Source organism: Anomaloglossus baeobatrachus, chromosome 4 (assembly GCF_048569485.1).
Source record: "Anomaloglossus baeobatrachus isolate aAnoBae1 chromosome 4, aAnoBae1.hap1, whole genome shotgun sequence".
NCBI classification, from domain to species: domain Eukaryota; kingdom Metazoa; phylum Chordata; class Amphibia; order Anura; family Aromobatidae; genus Anomaloglossus; species Anomaloglossus baeobatrachus.
Window position 1 is genome coordinate 392145063 of NC_134356.1, and position 21128 is coordinate 392166190.

General features: G+C 44.3%; 1 protein-coding gene across 1 annotated transcript in view; it reads left to right on the top strand.

Annotated features, from left to right (window-relative positions):
• The window catches only part of PHYH (phytanoyl-CoA 2-hydroxylase), a 63741-nt gene continuing 42613 nt past the window's right edge, over positions 1-21128 (top strand). Inside the window, exons 1-4 of the mRNA XM_075342587.1 lie at positions 1-290; positions 14885-14940; positions 15699-15809; positions 17940-18108. Of these exons, the coding sequence (XP_075198702.1) occupies positions 225-290; positions 14885-14940; positions 15699-15809; positions 17940-18108 (402 nt within the window). The 5' untranslated portion in view covers positions 1-224. The remainder of the gene's footprint in view (positions 291-14884; positions 14941-15698; positions 15810-17939; positions 18109-21128) is intronic.

Genomic DNA, 21128 nt, shown 5'->3' on the forward strand with positions numbered 1-21128 from the left:
GGCTCGGTAACGATCGCTGCGTGCTGTGGGGCCGCCTGCCCTGGGCTGGTGTGTGCCCTTCCGCCGGGTAGTGCAGGGCCCGCTATGGCTGCGCTCTTTGCCCTTTGCTCGGGGCGGTGCAGGCTCCGGTCGGTAGGAGGAGGCTCCGGGGACGGAGGTTTATCAGGCAAGGAGGGAGGCCGGTGTGACCTACACCCGAGAAGTAGGCGGCGGACCGTAGAAGCATGCAGGCCCAGGGCTGTGGGATCGCTCCCGGAGGAGGCCGCCTGTCCGTGCTCCACAGACACCTCGTATCCTTCTGTATACACCAGTCCCGAGCACACAGGGAGGGCTGAGTGCTGGGCACAAGCAAGGGCAGCCTGGCACAGGCATCTAACGCCCACAGCAGGAGTCACAGAGCGGGCATGTGCCACAGCTCCACAAGTCATGGACTGCACATTGTATGGGAGAATGTTAGTGATTTCTCTGACACTTATTGCTATGGCTGCTGTATGCATGTATCTCCAATATATCTGTGTATGCCATCCATATAGTGCAGTGGTACGGCTGCCATATATCTGTATATACCATCTCTATAGGGCAGTGGTACGGCTGCCATATATCTGTATATACCATCTGTATAGTGCAGTGGTACGGCTGCCATATATCTGTATATACCATCTGTATAGTGCAGTGGTACGGCTGCCATATATCTGTATATACCATCTGTATAGTGCAGTGGTACGGCTGCCATATATCTGTATATACCATCTGTATAGGGCAGTGGTACGGCTGCCATATATCTGTATATACCATCTGTATAGTGCAGTGGTACGGCTGCCATATATCTGTATATACCATCTGTATAGTGCAGTGGTACGGCTGCCATATATCTGTATATACCATCTGTATAGTGCAGTGGTACGGCTGCCATATATCTGTATATACCATCTGTATAGTGCAGTGGTACGGCTGCCATATATCTGTATATACCATCTGTATAGTGCAGTGGTACGGCTGCCATATATCTGTATATACCATCTGTATAGGGCAGTGGTACGGCTGCCATATATCTGTATATACCATCTGTATAGTGCAGTGGTACGGCTGCCATATATCTGTATATACCATCTGTATAGTGCAGTGGTACGGCTGCCATATATCTGTATATACCATCTGTATAGTGCAGTGGTACGGCTGCCATATATCTGTATATACCATCTGTATAGGGCAGTGGTACGGCTGCCATATATCTGTATATACCATCTGTATAGTGCAGTGGTACGGCTGCCATATATCTGTATATACCATCTGTATAGTGCAGTGGTACGGCTGCCATATATCTGTATATACCATCTGTATAGGGCAGTGGTACGGCTGCCATATATCTGTATATACCATCTGTATAGTGCAGTGGTACGGCTGCCATATATCTGTATATACCATCTGTATAGTGCAGTGGTACGGCTGCCATATATCTGTATATACCATCTGTATAGGGCAGTGGTACGGCTGCCATATATCTGTATATACCATCTGTATAGTGCAGTGGTACGGCTGCCATATATCTGTATATACCATCTGTATAGTGCAGTGGTACGGCTGCCATATATCTGTATATACCATCTGTATAGTGCAGTGGTACGGCTGCCATATATCTGTATATACCATCTGTATAGTGCAGTGGTACGGCTGCCATATATCTGTATATACCATCTGTATAGTGCAGTGGTACGGCTGCCATATATCTGTATATACCATCTGTATAGTGCACTGGTACGGCTGCCATATATCTGTATATACCATCTGTATAGTGCAGTGGTACGGCTGCCATATATCTGTATATACCATCTGTATAGTGCAGTGGTACGGCTGCCATATATCTGTATATACCATCTGTATAGTGCAGTGGTACGGCTGCCATATATCTGTACATACCATCTGTATAGGGCAGTGGTACGGCTGCCATATATCTGTATATACCATCTGTATAGTGCAGTGGTACGGCTGCCATATATCTGTATATACCATCTGTATAGTGCAGTGGTACGGCTGCCATATATCTGTATATACCATCTGTATAGTGCAGTGGTACGGCTGCCATATATCTGTATATACCATCTGTATAGGGCAGTGGTATGGCTGCCATATATCTGTATATACCATCTGTATAGTGCAGTGGTACGGCTGCCATATATCTGTATATACCATCTGTATAGGGCAGTGGTACGGCTGCCATATATCTGTATATACCATCTGTATAGTGCAGTGGTACGGCTGCCATATATCTGTATATACCATCTGTATAGGGCAGTGGTACGGCTGCCATATATCTGTATATACCATCTGTATAGGGCAGTGGTACGGCTGCCATATATCTGTATATACCATCTGTATAGGGCAGTGGTACGGCTGCCATATATCTGTATATACCATCTGTATAGTGCAGTGGTACGGCTGCCATATATCTGTATATACCATCTGTATAGGGCAGTGGTACGGCTGCCATATATCTGTATATACCATCTGTATAGGGCAGTGGTACGGCTGCCATATATCTGTATATACCATCTGTATAGTGCAGTGGTACGGCTGCCATATATCTGTATATACCATCTGTATAGGGCAGTGGTACGGCTGCCATATATCTGTATATACCATCTGTATAGGGCAGTGGTACGGCTGCCATATATCTGTATAGTGCAGTGGTACGGCTGCCATATATCTGTATATACCATCTGTATAGTGCAGTGGTACGGCTGCCATATATCTATGTATACCATCTGTATAGTGCAGTGGTACAGCTGTCCTGTATCTGTGTATACCATCTATATAGGGCAGTGGTACAGCCGCCATATATCTGTGTATACCATTCGTGTGGGACAGTGGTACAGTCTTCATATCTGTATATACTGTTTGTATAGGGCAATAGTACAGCCGTCTAGAATCTGTGTATACCATCTGTATAGGGCAGTGGTACAGTCATTATATCTCTGTGTACCATCCATATAGGGAAGTGGTATAGTCTCCATATAGCTCTGTGTACCATCCATATAGGGCAGTGGTATAGTCTCCATATAGCTCTGTGTACCATCCATATAGGGCAGTGGTACAGTCTCCATATAGCTCTGTGTACCATCCATATAGGGCAGGGGTACAGTCTCCATATATCTGTGTGTACCATCCATATAGGGCAGTGGTATAGTCTCCATATATCTGTGTGTACCATCCATATAGGGCAGTGGTACAGTCTCCATATATCTGTGTGTACCATCCATATAGGGCAGTGGTACAGTCTCCATATATCTGTGTGTACCATCCATATAGGGCAGTGGTACAGTCTCCATATATCTGTGTGTACCATCCATATAGGGCAGTGGTACAGTCTCCATATAGCTCTGTGTACCATCCATATAGGGCAGTGGTACAGTCTCCATATAGCTCTGTGTACCATCCATATAGGGCAGTGGTACAGTCTCCATATAGCTCTGTGTACCATCCATATAGGGCAGTGGTACAGTCTCCATATAGCTCTGTGTACCATCCTTATAGGGGAGTGGTATAGTCTCCATATAGCTCTGTGTACCATCCATATAGGGCAGTGGTATAGTCTCCATATAGCTTTGTGTACCATCCTTATAGGGCGGTGTTAGTCTCCATATAGCTTTGTGTACCATCCTTATTGGGCGGTGTTAGTCTCCATATATCTGTGTGTACCATCCATATAGGGCGGTGGTACAGTCTCCATATAGCTCTGTGTACCATCCTTATAGGGGAGTGGTATAGTCTCCATATATCTCTGTGTACCATCCATATAGGACAGTGGTATAGTCTCCATATATGTGTGTACCATCCATATAGGGTGGTGGTACAGTCTCCATATAGCTCTGTGTACCATCCTTATAGGGCGGTGGTACAGTCTCCATATAGCTGTGTGTACCATCCATATAGGGCAGGGGTACAGTCTCCATATATCTGTGTACCATCCATATAGGGCAGTGGTACAGTCTCCATATAGCTCTGTGTACCATCCATACAGGGCAGTGGTACAGTCTCCATATAGCTCTGTGTACCATCCATATAGGGCAGTGGTACAGTCTCCATATAGCTCTGTGTACCATCCTTATAGGGGAGTGGTATAGTCTCCATATATCTGTGTGTACCATCCATATAGGGCAGTGGTACAGTCTCCATATATCTGTGTGTACCATCCATATAGGGCAGTGGTACAGTCTCCATATATCTGTGTACCATCCATATAGGGCAGGGGTATAGTCTCCATATAGCTGTGTGTACCATCCATATAGGGCAGGGGTACAGTCTCCATATATCTGTGTACCATCCATATAGGGCAGGGGTATAGTCTCCATATAGCTGTGTGTACCATCCATATAGGGCAGGGGTACAGTCTCCATATATCTGTGTACCATCCATATAGGGCAGTGGTACAGTCTCCATATAGCTCTGTGTACCATCCATATAGGGCAGTGGTACAGTCTCCATATAGCTCTGTGTACCATCCATATAGGGCAGTGGTACAGTCTCCATATATCTGTGTGTACCATCCATATAGGGCAGTGGTACAGTCTCCATATATCTGTGTGTACCATCCATATAGGGCAGTGGTACAGTCTCCATATATCTGTGTGTACCATCCATATAGGGCAGTGGTACAGTCTCCAAATATCTGTGTACCATCCATATAGGGCAGGGGTATAGTCTCCATATATCTGTGTACCATCCATATAGGGCAGGGGTACAGTCTCCATATATCTGTGTACCATCCATATAGGGCAGTGGTACAGTCTCCATATAGCTGTGTGTACCATCCATATAGGGCAGTGGTACAGTCTCCATATATCTGTGTACCATCCATATAGGGCAGGGGTACAGTCTCCATATAGCTGTGTACCATCCATATAGGGCAGGGGTATAGTCTCCATATAGCTGTGTGTACCATCCATATAGGGCAGGGGTACAGTCTCCATATATCTGTGTACCATCCATATAGGGCAGGGGTATAGTCTCCATATAGCTCTGTGTACCATCCATATAGGGCAGGGGTATAGTCTCCATATAGCTCTGTGTACCATCCATATAGGGCAGTGGTACAGTCTCCATATATCTGTGTACCATCCATATAGGGGAGTGGTATAGTCTCCATATATCTGTGTACCATCCATATAGGGCAGGGGTACAGTCTCCATATATCTGTGTACCATCCATATAGGGCAGGGGTATAGTCTCCATATAGCTGTGTGTACCATCCATATAGGGCAGTGGTACAGTCTCCATATAGCTCTGTGTACCATCCATATAGGGCAGTGGTATAGTCTCCATATATCTGTGTACCATCCATATAGGGCAGGGGTACAGTCTCCATATATCTGTGTACCATCCATATAGGGCAGGGGTACAGTCTCCATATATCTGTGTACCATCCATATAGGGCAGTGGTACAGTCTCCATATATCTGTGTACCATCCATATAGGGCAGGGGTATAGTCTCCATATATCTGTGTACCATCCTTATAGGGGAGTGGTATAGTCTCCATATATCTGTGTACCATCCATATAGGGCAGTGGTACAGTCTCCATATATCTGTGTATGGCAATAGTACAGCACAGTGGGGAAAATAAATATTTGATACATTGCCAATTTTGCAAGTGTCCACTTACATAGATTGGAGAAGTCTGTAATTTTTATCGTAGGTACACTTCAGCAGTGACAGACAGAATCCAGAAAATCACAGTTTGATTCTTAATTTATTTTTTTTTAACTAATTAATTTGCAATTTATTGCATGAATTAAATAGTTGATCATCTACCAACCAGAAAGACTTCTGGCTCTCACAGACCTGTTAATTTTCTTTAAGAGCCCATCTACTCTGCACTCATTATCTGTATTAATTGCACCTGTCAACACACTTAATAAATCACACTTCAACCTCTCCATCATTGCTAAGGGTATGTGCGCACGTTGCTTTTTACCTGCTTTTTTGCTGCTTTTTCTTCTGCGCTGTTTAATGCCAAAATGGATGTGTTCTTCTATTCAAGCAAAGTCTATGGGAATTTGGGTTTCTTGTTCACACTATGTTGTTCAAAATGCTGCCTTTTTGTGGCAGAACTTTGGTCAAAAACTCAGCTTTGCAGTGCAAAACCCAAATGGCAAAAACAATTGACATGTTGCTTCTTTGAAAAGCTGAGTTTTTGACCAAAGTTCTGCCACAAAAAGGCAGCATTTTGAACAACATAGTGTGAACAAGAAACCCAAATTCCCATAGACTTTGCTTGAATAGAAGAACACATCCATTTTGGCATTAAACAGCGCAGAAGAAAAAGCAGCAAAAAAGCAGGTAAAAAGCAACGTGCGCACATACCCTAAGACCAGAGAGCTGTCTGACACCAGGGACAAAATTGTAGGACCTGCACAGGTCTGGGTTGTGCTACAGGACAATAGGCAAGCAGCTTGGTGAGAAGGCAACAACTGCAGTTATTAGAAAATTGAAGAAACACAAGATGACTGCCAATCTTCCTTGGCCTGGGGATCCATGCAAGATCTCGCCTCGTGGGGTAAGGATGATTCTGAGACAGGTCAGGAATCAGCCCAGAACTGCATGAGAGGACCTGAAGAGAGCTGGGACCATAGTCTCAAAGATTACTGTGTTAGTAACACTATGCTGTCATGGGGTAAAATCTTGCATGGCACGCAAGGTCCCCCTGCTCATGCTACCACATGCGCGGGCCTGTTTGTCAGATGAGACCAAAATAAAACGTTTTGGTATCAACTCCACTCGCCATGTTTAGAGCAAGAAGAAGGATGAGTACAGCCTCAAGAATACTGTCCCAACCGTGAAGCATGGGGGTGGAAACCTCATACTTTGGGGGTGCTTTTCTGCAAAGGGGACAGAAGAACTGCACTGTATTGAAAGGAGGATGGATGGGGTCATGTATCGTGAGAGTTTGGCCAACAACCTCCTTCCCTCAGTGAGCATATTGAAGATGGGTCGTGTCTGGATCCTCCAGCATGACAATGACCCCAAAAACAGCCAGGACAACTAAAGAGTGGCTCCGTAAGAAGCATTTTAAGATCCTAGAGTGACCTAACCAGTCTCCAGACCTAAACCCAGTAAAAAAATCTTTGGTGGGAGCTGAAACTCAATGTTGCCCAGTGACAGCCCCGAAACTTGAAAGATCTGAGGAAGATCTGTATGGAGGAGTGGGCCAAAATCCCTGCTGCAGTGTGTGCAAACTTGGTCAAGAAATACAGGAAACGGCTGACCTCTGTAATTGCAAACAAAGGATTCTGTACTAAATATTACGTTCTGTATTTCTATTGTATCAAATACTTATTTCATGCAATAAAATGCAAATTAAGTATCATACAATGTGAAGTGTACCTACGTTAAATAGTAAAGACCTCTCCATTCTTTGTAGATAGGAAAACTTGCAAAATAGCAGTGTATCAAATACTTATTTGCCCACTGTAGGATTTTTAGAGCCCTTTTACAGCAGGGGCAGCTGGACCCCAAGCTGTATTACTGAACCCACCATGGACCATCTTAGGTGTTATGGTGATATAACATAGACTTCCATGTAAACACAATCCCGGTCTGGAAGGTGTGAAGGGTTTTTCACTAGTCCCTGATCAGGGCTTTTGTCAGAATAATTAGAGCTCAGTGTCTGTTCTTCTAGCCTGACATTTTGTATGAATTATTTTCTTGTGAAAAAGTAGTTTTAAAATGCATTCCTCTGGAGACCGATTTTCAGTGTTTTATTCTATTGATACGTTTATAGGTATAGACAAAGTCTTGGGGTTCACTCACATTAGTGTTTAAATTGCAACACGATAAAACCTCACAGTACACTCGGACAAATGCTAGTCAATGAAGTAGACCAGATATGCAGATTGATTTGTATTTATTTTTCTCATGCTGATTCTCATTTGCATGCTGTAATTGGTAGTGTATCTCAGATCACATGCAGCCATACAAGTCTATAGGTGCATGTGAAACATCGGAATATACTGATGACATCCGAGTGCAGTCTGATGTACACATACAGGCAATGGAGAAGATGGAGAAATTAATCTCTCCTTCTCATCACCTGTGGTCTGATTATCGCATATGATAGAATCAGATCACAGTAGATGTCACTCAGATTACACTACAAAACCTATACAGCTGCACACTGAAATGCTAACAATGAATAAAAGAACTCTGGTATTGCATCACTGCTATAGGAATATTTGAAAGAAAAAAAAGATATTTAGCATCTGTATTGGCAAATGCATGTGAGCCCGGTCACCACGGCAAGGTAATCTCTGTATACCGGGAATCTAACCTGAAATTCCACTATCTGGGTTAAAAACCTCCATGTCTGGGCAGCTAGATTCCAGCTATAAAGGGGCGTGAACACTGCCTGGTTGTAGGGCGGAGAGATGCACTATAAATATACAAAAAGACTGACCCGCACATCCAACAGGTGTGAACAGGTGCTAGCTGAAAACACATTATAACTACAAAACATATACAGCTGCACACTGAAATGCTAACATTGAATAAGGGAACTCTGGTATTGGATTACTGCTATAGGAATATTTGGAATGCCAGATAGTGGCATATCAAGTTAGGTTTTTAGTCTAGCTGCCCAGACATGGTGGTTTTTAACCCAGATAGTGGCATTTCAGGTTAGGTTCCCGATATACAGAGATTACCTTGCCATGGTGACTGGGCTCACATGCATTCGCCAATACAGATGCTAAATATCATTTTATTTTTTTTTTTATTTCTTCTTTCAAATATTCCTATAGCAGTAATGCAATACCAGAGTTCCCTTATTCATTATCATTTCAGTGTGCAGCTGTATATGTTTTGTAGTTCTAAAGTGTTATCAGCTAGCACCTGTTGTCACCTGTTGGATCTGCAGGTCAGTCTTTTTGTATATTTACTTGGATCACAGTCACAGCAGAGTCTGAGCCCAGTAACATTAGCATATCATATATGAAGCTATACGCCAGTGTGACCCTGGCTTTATATGGAGGATTTATCCCTATGATGCCGGCTACGTATTTACAGCAGAGCCACCATTGATGCAGATATCCTTTGATCTTTCTCACTCAGGATTAGCCCATCTGATGTATCACTTTTTAGCACTGCTACTCGCGCTGTGCAGCTGACAGTTAGTGATCTGACGTGTCTGTCTACTATGGGGGTCAACACCAGGTGACCTATTGGTATTTGCTTTTAACACTATTGGATATTGTCAGGATGATGACCACTAGTGCCCAAGTCTACAGGGTCATTGAATAGAACTTGTATCTCCCTGCCGGATTGTTTAGTATATAGAAAGTGTAGTACCTTCATGCCGTTTTTATTGCCCGAGGAGATCAACACAAACCTGCAGGGAATGTCTCATTCATGCTGTGCCTGTGGTGCCTCTGACCTGGTCCAGGCTACAAGCAAATGGGCCGAAACGAGGGGAGCAGTAACTTCCCTGGGTGACCCCCGTAGGGACTGCAAGTCGGGGTCACCACAAACACAAAAGGGCTAAAGAAGGCGAGTCAGTAGCCACCCTCACAAGTCAGCCTGAAGAACACCTCGTTCCAGCCTGGTTCATCCCAGCTACGCCCGGGTTACTCACCCTGCCACCGTCAGTGAGTAAAATCCCTGAAAGACTGTTTGGACTGTGCCTGAGTCATTCTGCGCCTTGTGGTTCCACACACTTACACAGGGCCCTGGGGCTTGCTTCATTCTCGGGAGGCCACTACAACTGACTGCACCCACAATCAGCCCCAGGCACCCCTTAATCTGCAGTGGCGGTCCCCAATGACCGCAATACCGAGAGTGGCGTCACGACAATCCTTAGACATCTTACCTGTGACCAGACCGTCCCGCCACGTGGAGTCCCTGAAGGTAATGCACCGAAGCAGCAACGGCACCTGTGGGGCTTCACATGCCCATGTGCATGTCAGCTGTAAAAGCAGGCAGCTTTCTCTCCCGGTTTTTCCAGATACTATGCACTTCGCTTTGCTTTGTGGTTAGAAATTTTCAGAAGGGTAAGTCCCTGTGTACACGGTGCAGTTTTTGATGTTTTTTTTTGTTTTTTTTTTGTGCAGTTGTTGCTTAATTCTGCATGTCATCCTTATCCCAGAAAAGTCTGACAAATCAGAAATGCTGTGCACGTCCCTTTTTTTTTCTTTACATTTTTTTGGTGCAGAACAAAAAGCAACACGTCAACTGTTCTGGTTTTTTTTTTTTTTTTAATTTCCTGCGTGTTAGCACTTCCAACCCTTGAATTCACTAAACAAAGCACCAAAAAACGCATGCTTTTTTTTTTTTTTTTTTCTTTTTTGGCCACAAGGTGCATTTTATTCTCCACTTCTTTTTTTTTTTTTTTTTTTTTTTTTTGTGCAGAAAATTTCTGCAACGTGCGCAAATACCCTTAGAGATCACCACTGTCAAACTCCTGTGGTCGAAACATTTCTCTTGCTGTAACAAAAAGATCAGGCATTTTGGAGCCTTCTCTCCCCAGACATCATCTGTCATGGGAGCAGCTGGGAGTCCCCATACTGTACCTGGAAGGTAAATGCGGATTTAAAGGGGTTCTCCCCTTTCAAGTAAATGTTTATTCCTTAGCAGTTTGCTAGAAAAGAACAAACCACATCCTATTCCCCTTCTCTGTCTCCACCGCTGCTTCCAGTGCGCGGCATTGGCTTCGGCGTAGACAGTGCAGCAGCCAATCAGTGAAGTCAGTGGCTCTGAAAGGAAGATTCTTTATATGCTGCTGAACTCACGGATTAGCTGCCACGCTGTTGACGTGATGTTGGTGCCGCAGCCAATGCCAGGCACCAGGAGCAGCAGCGGAGACTCATCAGTGGACCCCCGGTACGACAAGTACAGCGTGGTTTGTTTGTTTTTTATAGCAAACTGCGCTCCGGGATGAAATTTAACTGAAAGTGGAAAAGTGGCAGATATTTGCTGCATATAAATTGATAAGCGGTGTGGATTTTCAAATATGCAGCATGTCCCATCATTGGAGATTTCACTCTTGACATCTGCTACAATTCTACGACTAAATCCATGGCAAAACCTGCATATAAACTTGAAAGGTTTTTTTTTTTTTCTTTTTTTAAATTACAATTGCTGAAATATATGCATAAACAATATGTCTAAGTGTTGTGCTCGGGTGCTGATTTCAAGTACCTGGAGTCTCTCATAGGGTCTCTGATAGGTTAACTGGGTCTGGTATCCATTAAGCAACATCTAAGGAGTGAACAATTGTGTATCCCATTTCATGCTTTATTATATAGGCTATATTTCTGTATAATGAAAATGTATAGTCTAGGGACTTGTACGGGATAGTTTTTATTAATATTTGTATGGCTCTAATTTATTTTGCAGCATTGTGCAGATAATACACTGATTTACTAAGTGCGGTGCTAGAAATGGCTCCTAACAAATTCTCTTTTCTGGGGGTTTTTAATATATAGACTGGCTGGTACTATAACTCTTTGGGTCTTGCTATAATTGCATAATGTTTGTGTGGGGAATCTACTAGTGGGGACAATATACTGTATGGTGGGCACTGTGGTGGCATTATACTGTGTGCGTGGTGGGAACTACGCAGGCCATTAAAGGGGTACCGTGCTGCATGGAAACACAAATGGACTCCACTTTTGTGTGCTGGCACATGCAAAAGATGAGTCGAGGTTAGAGTAGTTTTCTGTGGCTGCTTTCACATTTCGTTTTTACCTCCATTCAGTGGTCCCGTCAGAGCTTCTGTCCGAACACCCCCACAAAATGTGTTTCGGACGCCTGCGCCGACAAGGCCATTGACTATAATGGAGCAGACGGAGTCACCATGTGCTCAGTCTTGCACCATTTTCAGGCATATACACTTTTTGCAGGCGGAAAACCAGACTAGTCTGGGTGTCCACCTGCAGAAAGCGTATACATAGTCTGCTACGTCTGGGTGTCCGTCTGCAGAAAGCGCGTATGCCCGAAAATGGTGCAAGACAGAGCACACGCTGACTCAGTCTTCCCCATTATAGTCAATGGCCTTGTCGGTGCATGCGACCGAAACACGTTTTGAAGGGGGTTTGGACAGACGCTCCAATGGGACCACTGAATATAGCTAAAAAAACGAAATGTGAAAGCAGCCTAAAATACAACGGTGTGCGGGGCAACTTTTTATGTTTCCCTCTTTCCTTTTATCTCCATGCTGGGAGGTATTTGCTTCCCCTCCTATTTCTGTGAAGTACCGGTGTGCCGCCCCTGTGACAGGCGACGGGCTGCTCGGACCCAGATCCGCAGTGGCTCGAGGGGTCTCCGGACCCGAGGCGGGGTCGCGCGGCCGCTCGAAATGAAAAAGGGGGGAAAAATTTATTTACAAAAGGGGGGTGAAAAACAAAGTTCGTGACGCCTCCCACGGGTCGTGGTAATGTGGGATACCGTGCTGCCGCGTTTGGGGGAGCGATGGGGTGGCAGCTCTGATGTTAACCCCTCCGTGGGCAGGGGGAAGGTGTCCCGGGGCTCAGTACTGGAAGGATGGGGACCTGACGGGAGGAGAGGGGCACAACTTACACAGTCCAGGAATTCTGACAGTGACAACGGGTAAACCAAAGTCCTGAATGCCCAGTAGATGTTGTTGGAGCGCGCTGGGTCCGTGCCCTTTTGGCGTTGCTGGTTGGTCTGAAGCCTTGTCCCTTGGCACTGTGTTTACTCTGTGTAGATCCCTTTTGCCTGAAATTACTTGGGTCCTGCTCACCCGCGTGGCTAACGGAGTGAGCTTGCTCTCAGGGTTTACGCTTAGTATTTTCTGGCCGATTTCGGGAAGTCCTATCCCTTTCGTTGCGCTAGTACCCCGATTTTTGGAGTGGGTGGAGAACGGCTCGTGAAGACTCCATTCTCGTCGGGTAAATTACTGGGCTGCGTGAAGCTACTTCCCAGCCTAGGGTCCGCGTACACTGTCGTGCCCTGGCCCCTGCCCGGTTGTAGCACAAGGCCGCCGCACTGCCCTCCATGGTAGTACCGTGCTCCTTGCCACTACCCCCTGCGACCGGGGTTCCAGCTCCTTCCAGGCCAGGCCAACGTCCGGCACCTGGGACGGGTACAGGAGCCCAGCTCCGCAGCGTGACCTTTCACTGTCACTGCTGCACTCGAACCGACTACTCACTGACTACTGACACTTCTGGCCCTCCTTCTACCATCCCTCCATTTGGGCTGCCCTATTCCCCTCAGGCTGCCCAATGGGTGTCTGGTGGGCGTGCTGCAGAGTGTTCCTCAGGATTTATGTACACCTGTTCTTATCAACACCAAAGCGACAGGACCCGTAACCAAGGAGGAGCAGGTACCATGCATAAGGGCAGGTTGCACATTACCCTTGTGATGACCTGATAGGCCAAGGCGTCACACCTGTCTAAAGAGTGAAGAATGTGAACCAAAGACTATTTTGTGGGTCATTTTTGTTCTCGTTCTTGCCATTCAAGTTAACCGACCATAATATACATAAAGTAAATACATACGTGATAGCGCTTCTTTCTGGACGCTAGTTAGAATTTTACCTTTAGGAGCTTTCTAATAACCTTTTTTTTTTTTTTATCACAGTTGCGTTACTAAAGGTGAAAATGATGAACTTCAGACAGTTGTGTTACACAACACAGGTCACTGCCCTTACTTCCATGTACAGACTAATACCGATTTATATTCTTGATAAGATACAGTATGTGACCTTACTGACACCACGTGTAGCTTGTCTTCTGTGTTGTCGCTTTTTCTAGGAGGTTCTTGGCATTTTCTTAGGTTAGCTTTGTATGCATTAATTTACCAATTTTAAAATATTTTGTTTACCAACTTCCATGTGCAGACTTCTCGATTTAGGTAAGCTAAAATAGTTAGTTTTGCTGTGCGTAAATGTTTATTAAAAGGGTTTTGCTGTGCAAAAATAACTTGTGTGCACCATTTTATCTATCACCATAAGTGAACAAATCGCTGTTTTGTGTCTTATTGAAGCATGTAAGGTAACTTTATATGACCATTTGTTACAGGGAACCCGTTGTTATATTTATTCTGTCCGAACCACAGCCGGCATGAATCAGCCTGGATGTGAGATTGTAGCAGACTATGGCTCTACTCTGAAAGGCTCCGGTATTTCATGGGAAAACATAGTTTAAAAAGTCAGTCAGGGACCATAGGGAAAGGCTGACTAGTCTGGGGTAGCTGCCGTCCCAAATCTCGCCCGATGTGCAAATGACTTAAAACGTGAATCCAAAGAAGATTCCAATAGACGTCTGGTTTCTTCAAGGGCGCTCCTCTACCATGTCTACAGTGAATACTCTGTATAAGTAATTTTAATATTTCTTTAGTGACCTAAGCAAACAACGCATTTCAAGCTCGGCACAAGGTTTCCATCAGGCTCCTAAGAGAAATCTCATACATGACACTATTAAAGACAGACCGTAAATTGAAATCTTCACTGATTGTGAATAAAACTTGATTCTTTTGGTTTTTTTTCTTTAAAAAAAGAAATCTTCACCGAGGACTCACATTTAAATTGTTTTCCGCATTTCTAGAAAAAGAACAGGCCAAACCTGTGTTGTTTGCTGAGTGTAACAGAACCTTTTTTAGTTTGTTTATTCAACAAAAGGTAGAGAATGGGGAGAAAACTTTTCAAATTGTTTTTTGTGAAACGCCAGTGCATTATAGAGTAAAACATACACAACTGCAATCGCACAGTGAAGCTTTGATTGAGTCATGCTGCCCATGGTTCGGGCAGGAGGACTCTAAAGACAGGTTCCCTTTAATCCTGCAACTGACAGATCCTGTCAGTGTCATAGTAATGGAATTGTGTGTGTGTGTGTGTGTGTACAGATGCAGAATTGTTTTTTCCTTACATAGAATTTCAGACGGCAGTTCCTGTGTCAGGACAGGTTACAACAGCCACCCATGCACCAAGGTTTCAGTAAGTTCATTTTAACCTTCAATCTAATAAGGAAAGAACGTAGATATAAGAACAGAAGTAGGATATGTCATACATGTCTGATGGATGGAGTAAGATTCTGGACACCTTTCGGAAGAACAGGACCTAGGTCATCTCTCTACAGTCATTTCTCTGTGATCTGAACTTATGTGTATGGATTTCTGTGCATGTTAATAAATTTATGTATGTATATGTTCATATAGCCCTGTATCAGTCAAACGTTAGGGCCTCTATACACAAATTTGGCCAATCCCACTGATATGCACATTGAATATCTATGGGGCTTCCTCATTTCATCACATGATGTTTGAGAAGATTAGACAGCGTTTCACAGTTATGGCATTCATTATGGCATGCAGGCTGACGTTATAGAGTAAGGGAAGAAGGAGAAAAAAAAATCAAAATGGCTGAAAGAAATCGATATATAAAAATAGATCAAACAGGAATACATAGCTCAAGATTTCAAGTATGTCGGTGATAGACTACGTCATTGATATTATGTATGGTGCTATAAGATGGGGAGAAGCAATGAGGACTGATTACAGTTCAGGGACAGCATGCACATCCATAGTTTGCCCTTTAGACAAAGTTCATGCACATTTTCTTCTGCTTTCAAAAAGCAATAAGAAAAGTCTAAAGATCATATATCACCTGTCGCCTATATTTCTGGGTTGTTTTCTTGCAATCTGTGTTTCAAAAACATCTAATGTTGTCTTTGCTTTTGTGCTTATTCCCAATAGCTATACCTTGGACAATGATCGCCTGACAACAGAGCAGAGACAGTTCTATGAGGATAATGGATTCCTTGTTATTAAAAACCTGGTATCACACGAGGATTTGGATGACTTTAGGTACAGCCTGATTTACTGTTTAGCAGATTTCTCCTTTAGTTAAGTGGTTTGAGTCGTTTCATCAAACTTTACACAGTACAATCAAATATAAAAACCTTTGTAATACATAGGAAAATCATCATCTTTCTCCATTTATGAGCAGCTTCTTCTGCCCCTGCCTCTGGAGTACACGGACTGCCACTCAAGTATCAGTATACAACTCCTATTAAAATTTATGGAGGAGGAAGGAGAGGCACTGAGCCAAGAAGCTCTTGCACTATTTTCCTCCCTCCAGTGCTGGATTCACAGCTACACAGCTCAGTTCTGTTGTATAATGTCTTCCATACTACTGCTGATTTTATCTGTGTGCTACACAGAGGAATAAGAGTAGAATGCCCTCAAGACTTTGTGCGCGGTGTATGGGAAATATTACAGTAGCTAGACTCCACCTACTAACTCAGCGACAACTGAAAATTAGAGCCTGTAGAGGGAGGAATGGCCAGAAATAATAGTGATCTTTATTTCGATAGCGCCAACATATTCTGCAGCGTTCACAATTCAGAGGTTCATATACAAAAAATAGTTATAGAAAATATAATAATTTAAAGCAACGAAGACAACCCTGCTCGTGAGAGCTTATAATCTACAATAAGGTGGGGGGATGACAGGGTACAGGTGAAATGGGGGTTAGATAAAGGCTGCCTGAACCAGTCAGCCAATCTTTGAGATGCTTTTGGCTGCGGTGGAGCTTGGAGAGTTATGTTGTGAGAAGTCGTGGAGAGGAGTTATTTGGAGTTAATTTGATTAGGGGGTGTGATAGACCACCCTAAAAAGATGTGTTTTTAGGGAGCGTCTGAAGCTGTTTAAGTTGTGGATCATCCTGGTTTCTTGGCGTAGAGTATTTCAGAGGATTGGTGCAGCTTGGGAGAAAGGCCGCTTTACACGCTACGTCACAGAATTTGTGACGCACATCCGGCCGCGTTAGCGATGTCGTTGCATGTGACACCTATGAGCGATTTTTGAATCATCGCAAAAACATTCAAAATCGCTAATCGATGACATGCCCCCTTATTCCCAATTATAGTTGCTGCTGCAGGTACGATGTTATTGATGGCAACACGCATCTCTGTGTGACACCGCAAGAACGAGGAACCTCACTTTACCTGCGGCCACCCGCAATGAGGAAGGAAGGAGGTGGGCGGGATGTTTATGTCCCGCTCATCTCCGCCCCTCCGCTTCTATTGGGCGGCCGCTTAGTGACGTCGCTGTGACGCCGAACGAACCGCCCCCTTAGAAAGGAGGCGGTCCGCCGGTCACAGCGACGTCGCTAGGCAGGTATGTGTGACAGGTCAGTGCGATTTTGTGCGCCACGGGCAGCGATTTGCCTGTGACACACAAACGATGGGGGCGGGTACCCACACTAGCGATCTTGCTAGTGAGATCGCAACGTGTAAAGCGGCCTGAAGTCTCGGAGCCAGGAGTGGGAAGTTTGGATTAGTGTGGGTGTTAGTTGAAAATCGTTTGCAGAGGGTAGATAACTAGTAGGGTGATAGACAGAGATAAGGGTGGAGATGTAGGAGGGTGCCGCACTGTGGAGAGCTTTGTAGAAACAGTATTAGGCTATGTGCACACGTGTGCGTAATTCATGCAGTTACGCTGCGCTTTGTAGCGCAGCGTAACTGCATGCGTCCTGCGTCCCCTGCACAATCTATGGAGATTGTGCAGGGGCCGTGCGCACGTGGCGTCTTAGAACGCAGCGCTTCGGCTGCTTCCCGAATCACTACGTTCTAAGAAGTGACATGTCACTTCTTCTGTGCGCTTTACCTGCAGCCCCTGCTCTGTCTATGGCAGGAGCTTCAGGCAGAGCACACGTTCTCTGCCGGCACCATGCGCTTCAGAACGGAGCTTTTCAGCTGCGCTCTGGAGGGCACCTTTTAGGTGCCATGCAGAGCGCACACGTGCGCACATAGCCTTAACCCCTCATATACACACACATGAAAGTATATATATTTTTTTCCCTCTTTTCTGAAAAGTTACATGGACTGACAGGTACACTTTAAGGTAATACATTGGAGCTTTGTAGACAGTCATTTACTTTTTTTTTTTTTTTTTTCTTTTTTCCATTACTGATTGATCACTATTTATTTCCAGAGGCGTCTTTGAGAAAGTTTGTAAAAAAGAACTGACAGCACCAGGATTGATTGCTATGCGAGATGTGGCCATTTTGAACTCAGAGTTTGTTCCGGATCAAAAAGCTATTACAAAAGTACAGGACTTCCAGGAGCTTCCGGAATTATTCCGATACTGCAGCCTGCCACGGGTATTTACAGATGGGAATTGCATTGTTTCTAGGATTCCCCCCCCCCACATATTGAAAGATTTAATTGTAAATGTACTTTTTATGCTTTGCCTTACCTCAGAACTGCTTCAAATAACATGTTAGGAATCCAAATATTACAATGTTATTACTGAACATGGGGACATGGTGTCTGATCTGCAGGCAGCATGCTATATACCTGAAGTGGCTACACAGATTGATATATAGGAACTGATTTATTATTGCAGTTGTGCCTTTTCTTGTCTACTTTGTTTGTTTTGTTTTTTCCACATATTTTTCATTTGTGCATTATTGTTTATTTTTATGTTCGTCATGGTGGGTTTGATTTGGGGATTCCTCATGGTTACAGCTGATTCATCAATTGTGGCTTTTTTGAAATGTACTCCACGCCCCCCTGAAGTTTTGGGGTGTTTATGTTCTACAGAAATTTTTCAGACATTTTAGCGGAATATGAGCCTTTTTGCACTGAAGTCTTAACAAAGGTAAACTTTTATGAACCACCTGTGTGATTTTGAAGAATTTGTTCCAAAAATCTCATAAAATTACACAAGGCAAAAGAAAGGGAAAGTGAATTACACTTGCACACAGTTTTTGAAAAAACTTCAGGAATTAACCACAGATCTTCTGTGGATGTAGGATTGTGCAAATGTCTGTCATGTCTTGTAATTCAACACAGAGTCAATGTGTAATGTGGCTTGGGGCGGTAGCAGCCTGTCCACCTCCTTACGGATGTTGAGATCCGGGTTCTGTGGAGACCCAAATCATCACATTCACGACTCTTTGTTCTTCTGTACATTGGAGATAGTTTTCAATTAAATTTCCTGTATGATTGAGGTTGTCCTGCTGCAGAATACATCTGGAGTTAAGACGCTTTCCTGATGGTATATCATGATGGATAAGTAAAAAGATAAAAAAAAGAAAAATCCAACTCCCTCCCACCCACTGCACGTTTCCATCTTGCGCGTTTCAAGCGTCCACTGCACTCTTAATAATAGATGATAGACAGCACGGTGGCTCAGTGGTTAGCAGTGTAGTCTTGCAGCGTTGGGGTCCTGGGTTAAAATCCTGCCAAGAACAACATCTGCAATGAGTTTATGTTCTCTCTGTGTTTGCGTGGGTTTCCTCCGGGTACTCCGGCTTCCTCCCACACTCCAAAAACATACTGATAGGGAATTTAGATTTACAATACTGTCCCCATTGGGGCTCACAATATATGTAAAGTGCCGTGGAATTAATGGTGCTATATAAATGTATAAATATTATTATTAGCGTAGTGGACACTTGAAATTTATAAGATACCTTATTCCTGTTCCAGTATGGACTTTTAATAGCCGTTTTCAATAAATAGTTGGATTTTATTCATTTAGTCCGGAAGCCACTTTTGTAACAAAAAAAAAAAAAAAATTACCGTATCTTTTGTTTTATAAGACGCACCACAAATATAGAGATTAAAAAAAAAAAATGGGGTCCATCTTATACTTCAATGGTGTCTTACCGTAGGGGGCGACAGCAGTGGTGGAGCAGGTGTCACAGGAGGCGGGAAGGGGGGTGCTGGAGTAGGGCAATGATGGCAGCAGCGTGGCAGGCCGTGCTGGCTGCTGTGTGGCTGTTCGTGCTGGCTGTCTGGAACAGGGCAGTGCAGGGGTGAAATGATCACACCACCAACAAAGCTTCAAACAATGCCTGGAAACGGCACCTGCGCACGCGCCGACTCCTGGTGGCATTATTTGAAGATCGCACCACCAACAGAGCATCCCACCCTGGTACTGCCTTGCTCCACACAGCGCCCAGCACAGCCCGCCACCGCCGACAGAGCATCTCACCCGCAGCAGCCAGCACAGCTCCGCACCGCTGACAGAGCATCTCAGCCGCCACACAACCTTGCTCCACAGCTCCCACAGCAGCCAGCACAGCGCCCATTCTCCACCTCCCGGTAAGCTACATTCGGATTTTAACACGCACCCCACCATTTTCCTCCCAAATTTTTGGGAGGAAAAGTGCGTCTTATAATCTGAAAAATACGGTACTTGTTTGCCAGACACATGGCTGGCGTGTGGACTGGTTATGACAGAGCTCTAGGAATTCAGGTAGTCAGTGGTAAACTCAATTTTTTTTTTTTTTTGTCATGATGGATAAGTATCTGTTTTTATTCTCAGCTTCATTTTTCAGCAAATTCCGAACTCAAATACAGCCCCAGACTTGCAAGGCTTCTCTACCATGCTTCTCTGTTGGCTGCAAACACTAAATTTGTACTGCTTTCCAGGCTTTTATCAAACAAACTGCCTGTTAGTTACAGCCAAGTATTTCCCATTTTGACTCATCAGAGGACCTCTTGACATTTTTTTTTCATCCCAGAACCTAGATTTTAGTGCATGGTTGAGTCACATGGTCTGGGTTCTATATCAACAGTATAGCTTTTTGGCCACAGTTTTTTTCCATGAAGACCACATCTAGCTAGAATTCTCCAAATAGTAGATGGGTATAGCTGGGTCTAACTCATGGGTCCCCAATTCCAGTCCTCAAGGGCCGCCAACAGTGCATGTTTTCAGGATTTCCTTAGTATTGCACATGTGATAATTTAATCACCTACACAGTTGATGATTCCAACACCCATGCAATGCTAAGGAAATCCTGAAAACATGCACTGTTGGCGGCCCTCGAGGACTGGAGTTGGGGAACCCTGGTCTAACTCGTTGCTCTGCTGGACGTCTTCCAGTGTCAAAGAGAAATAAGCATGATGTGTTTTTACATCTCCTGCACAAAATTTTCTTTCCCGTTCACTGGGTCTACTTTGCCCATTTCTTTGTACTTCTTCAAAAGAGCTTGGACAGCACATCTTTAAACACCAGCTTACTTTGAATTATTTACCTGGGAGAGACCTTGTTGATGAAGTACAAGGTTTCCTATGGGAAATCTTGCTTTGCTGAACGAGTAACTTGGTTAACAAGCACACTCCCAGAACGGATTGTTCTCATTAACCAAGGATCCACTGTATAACTATC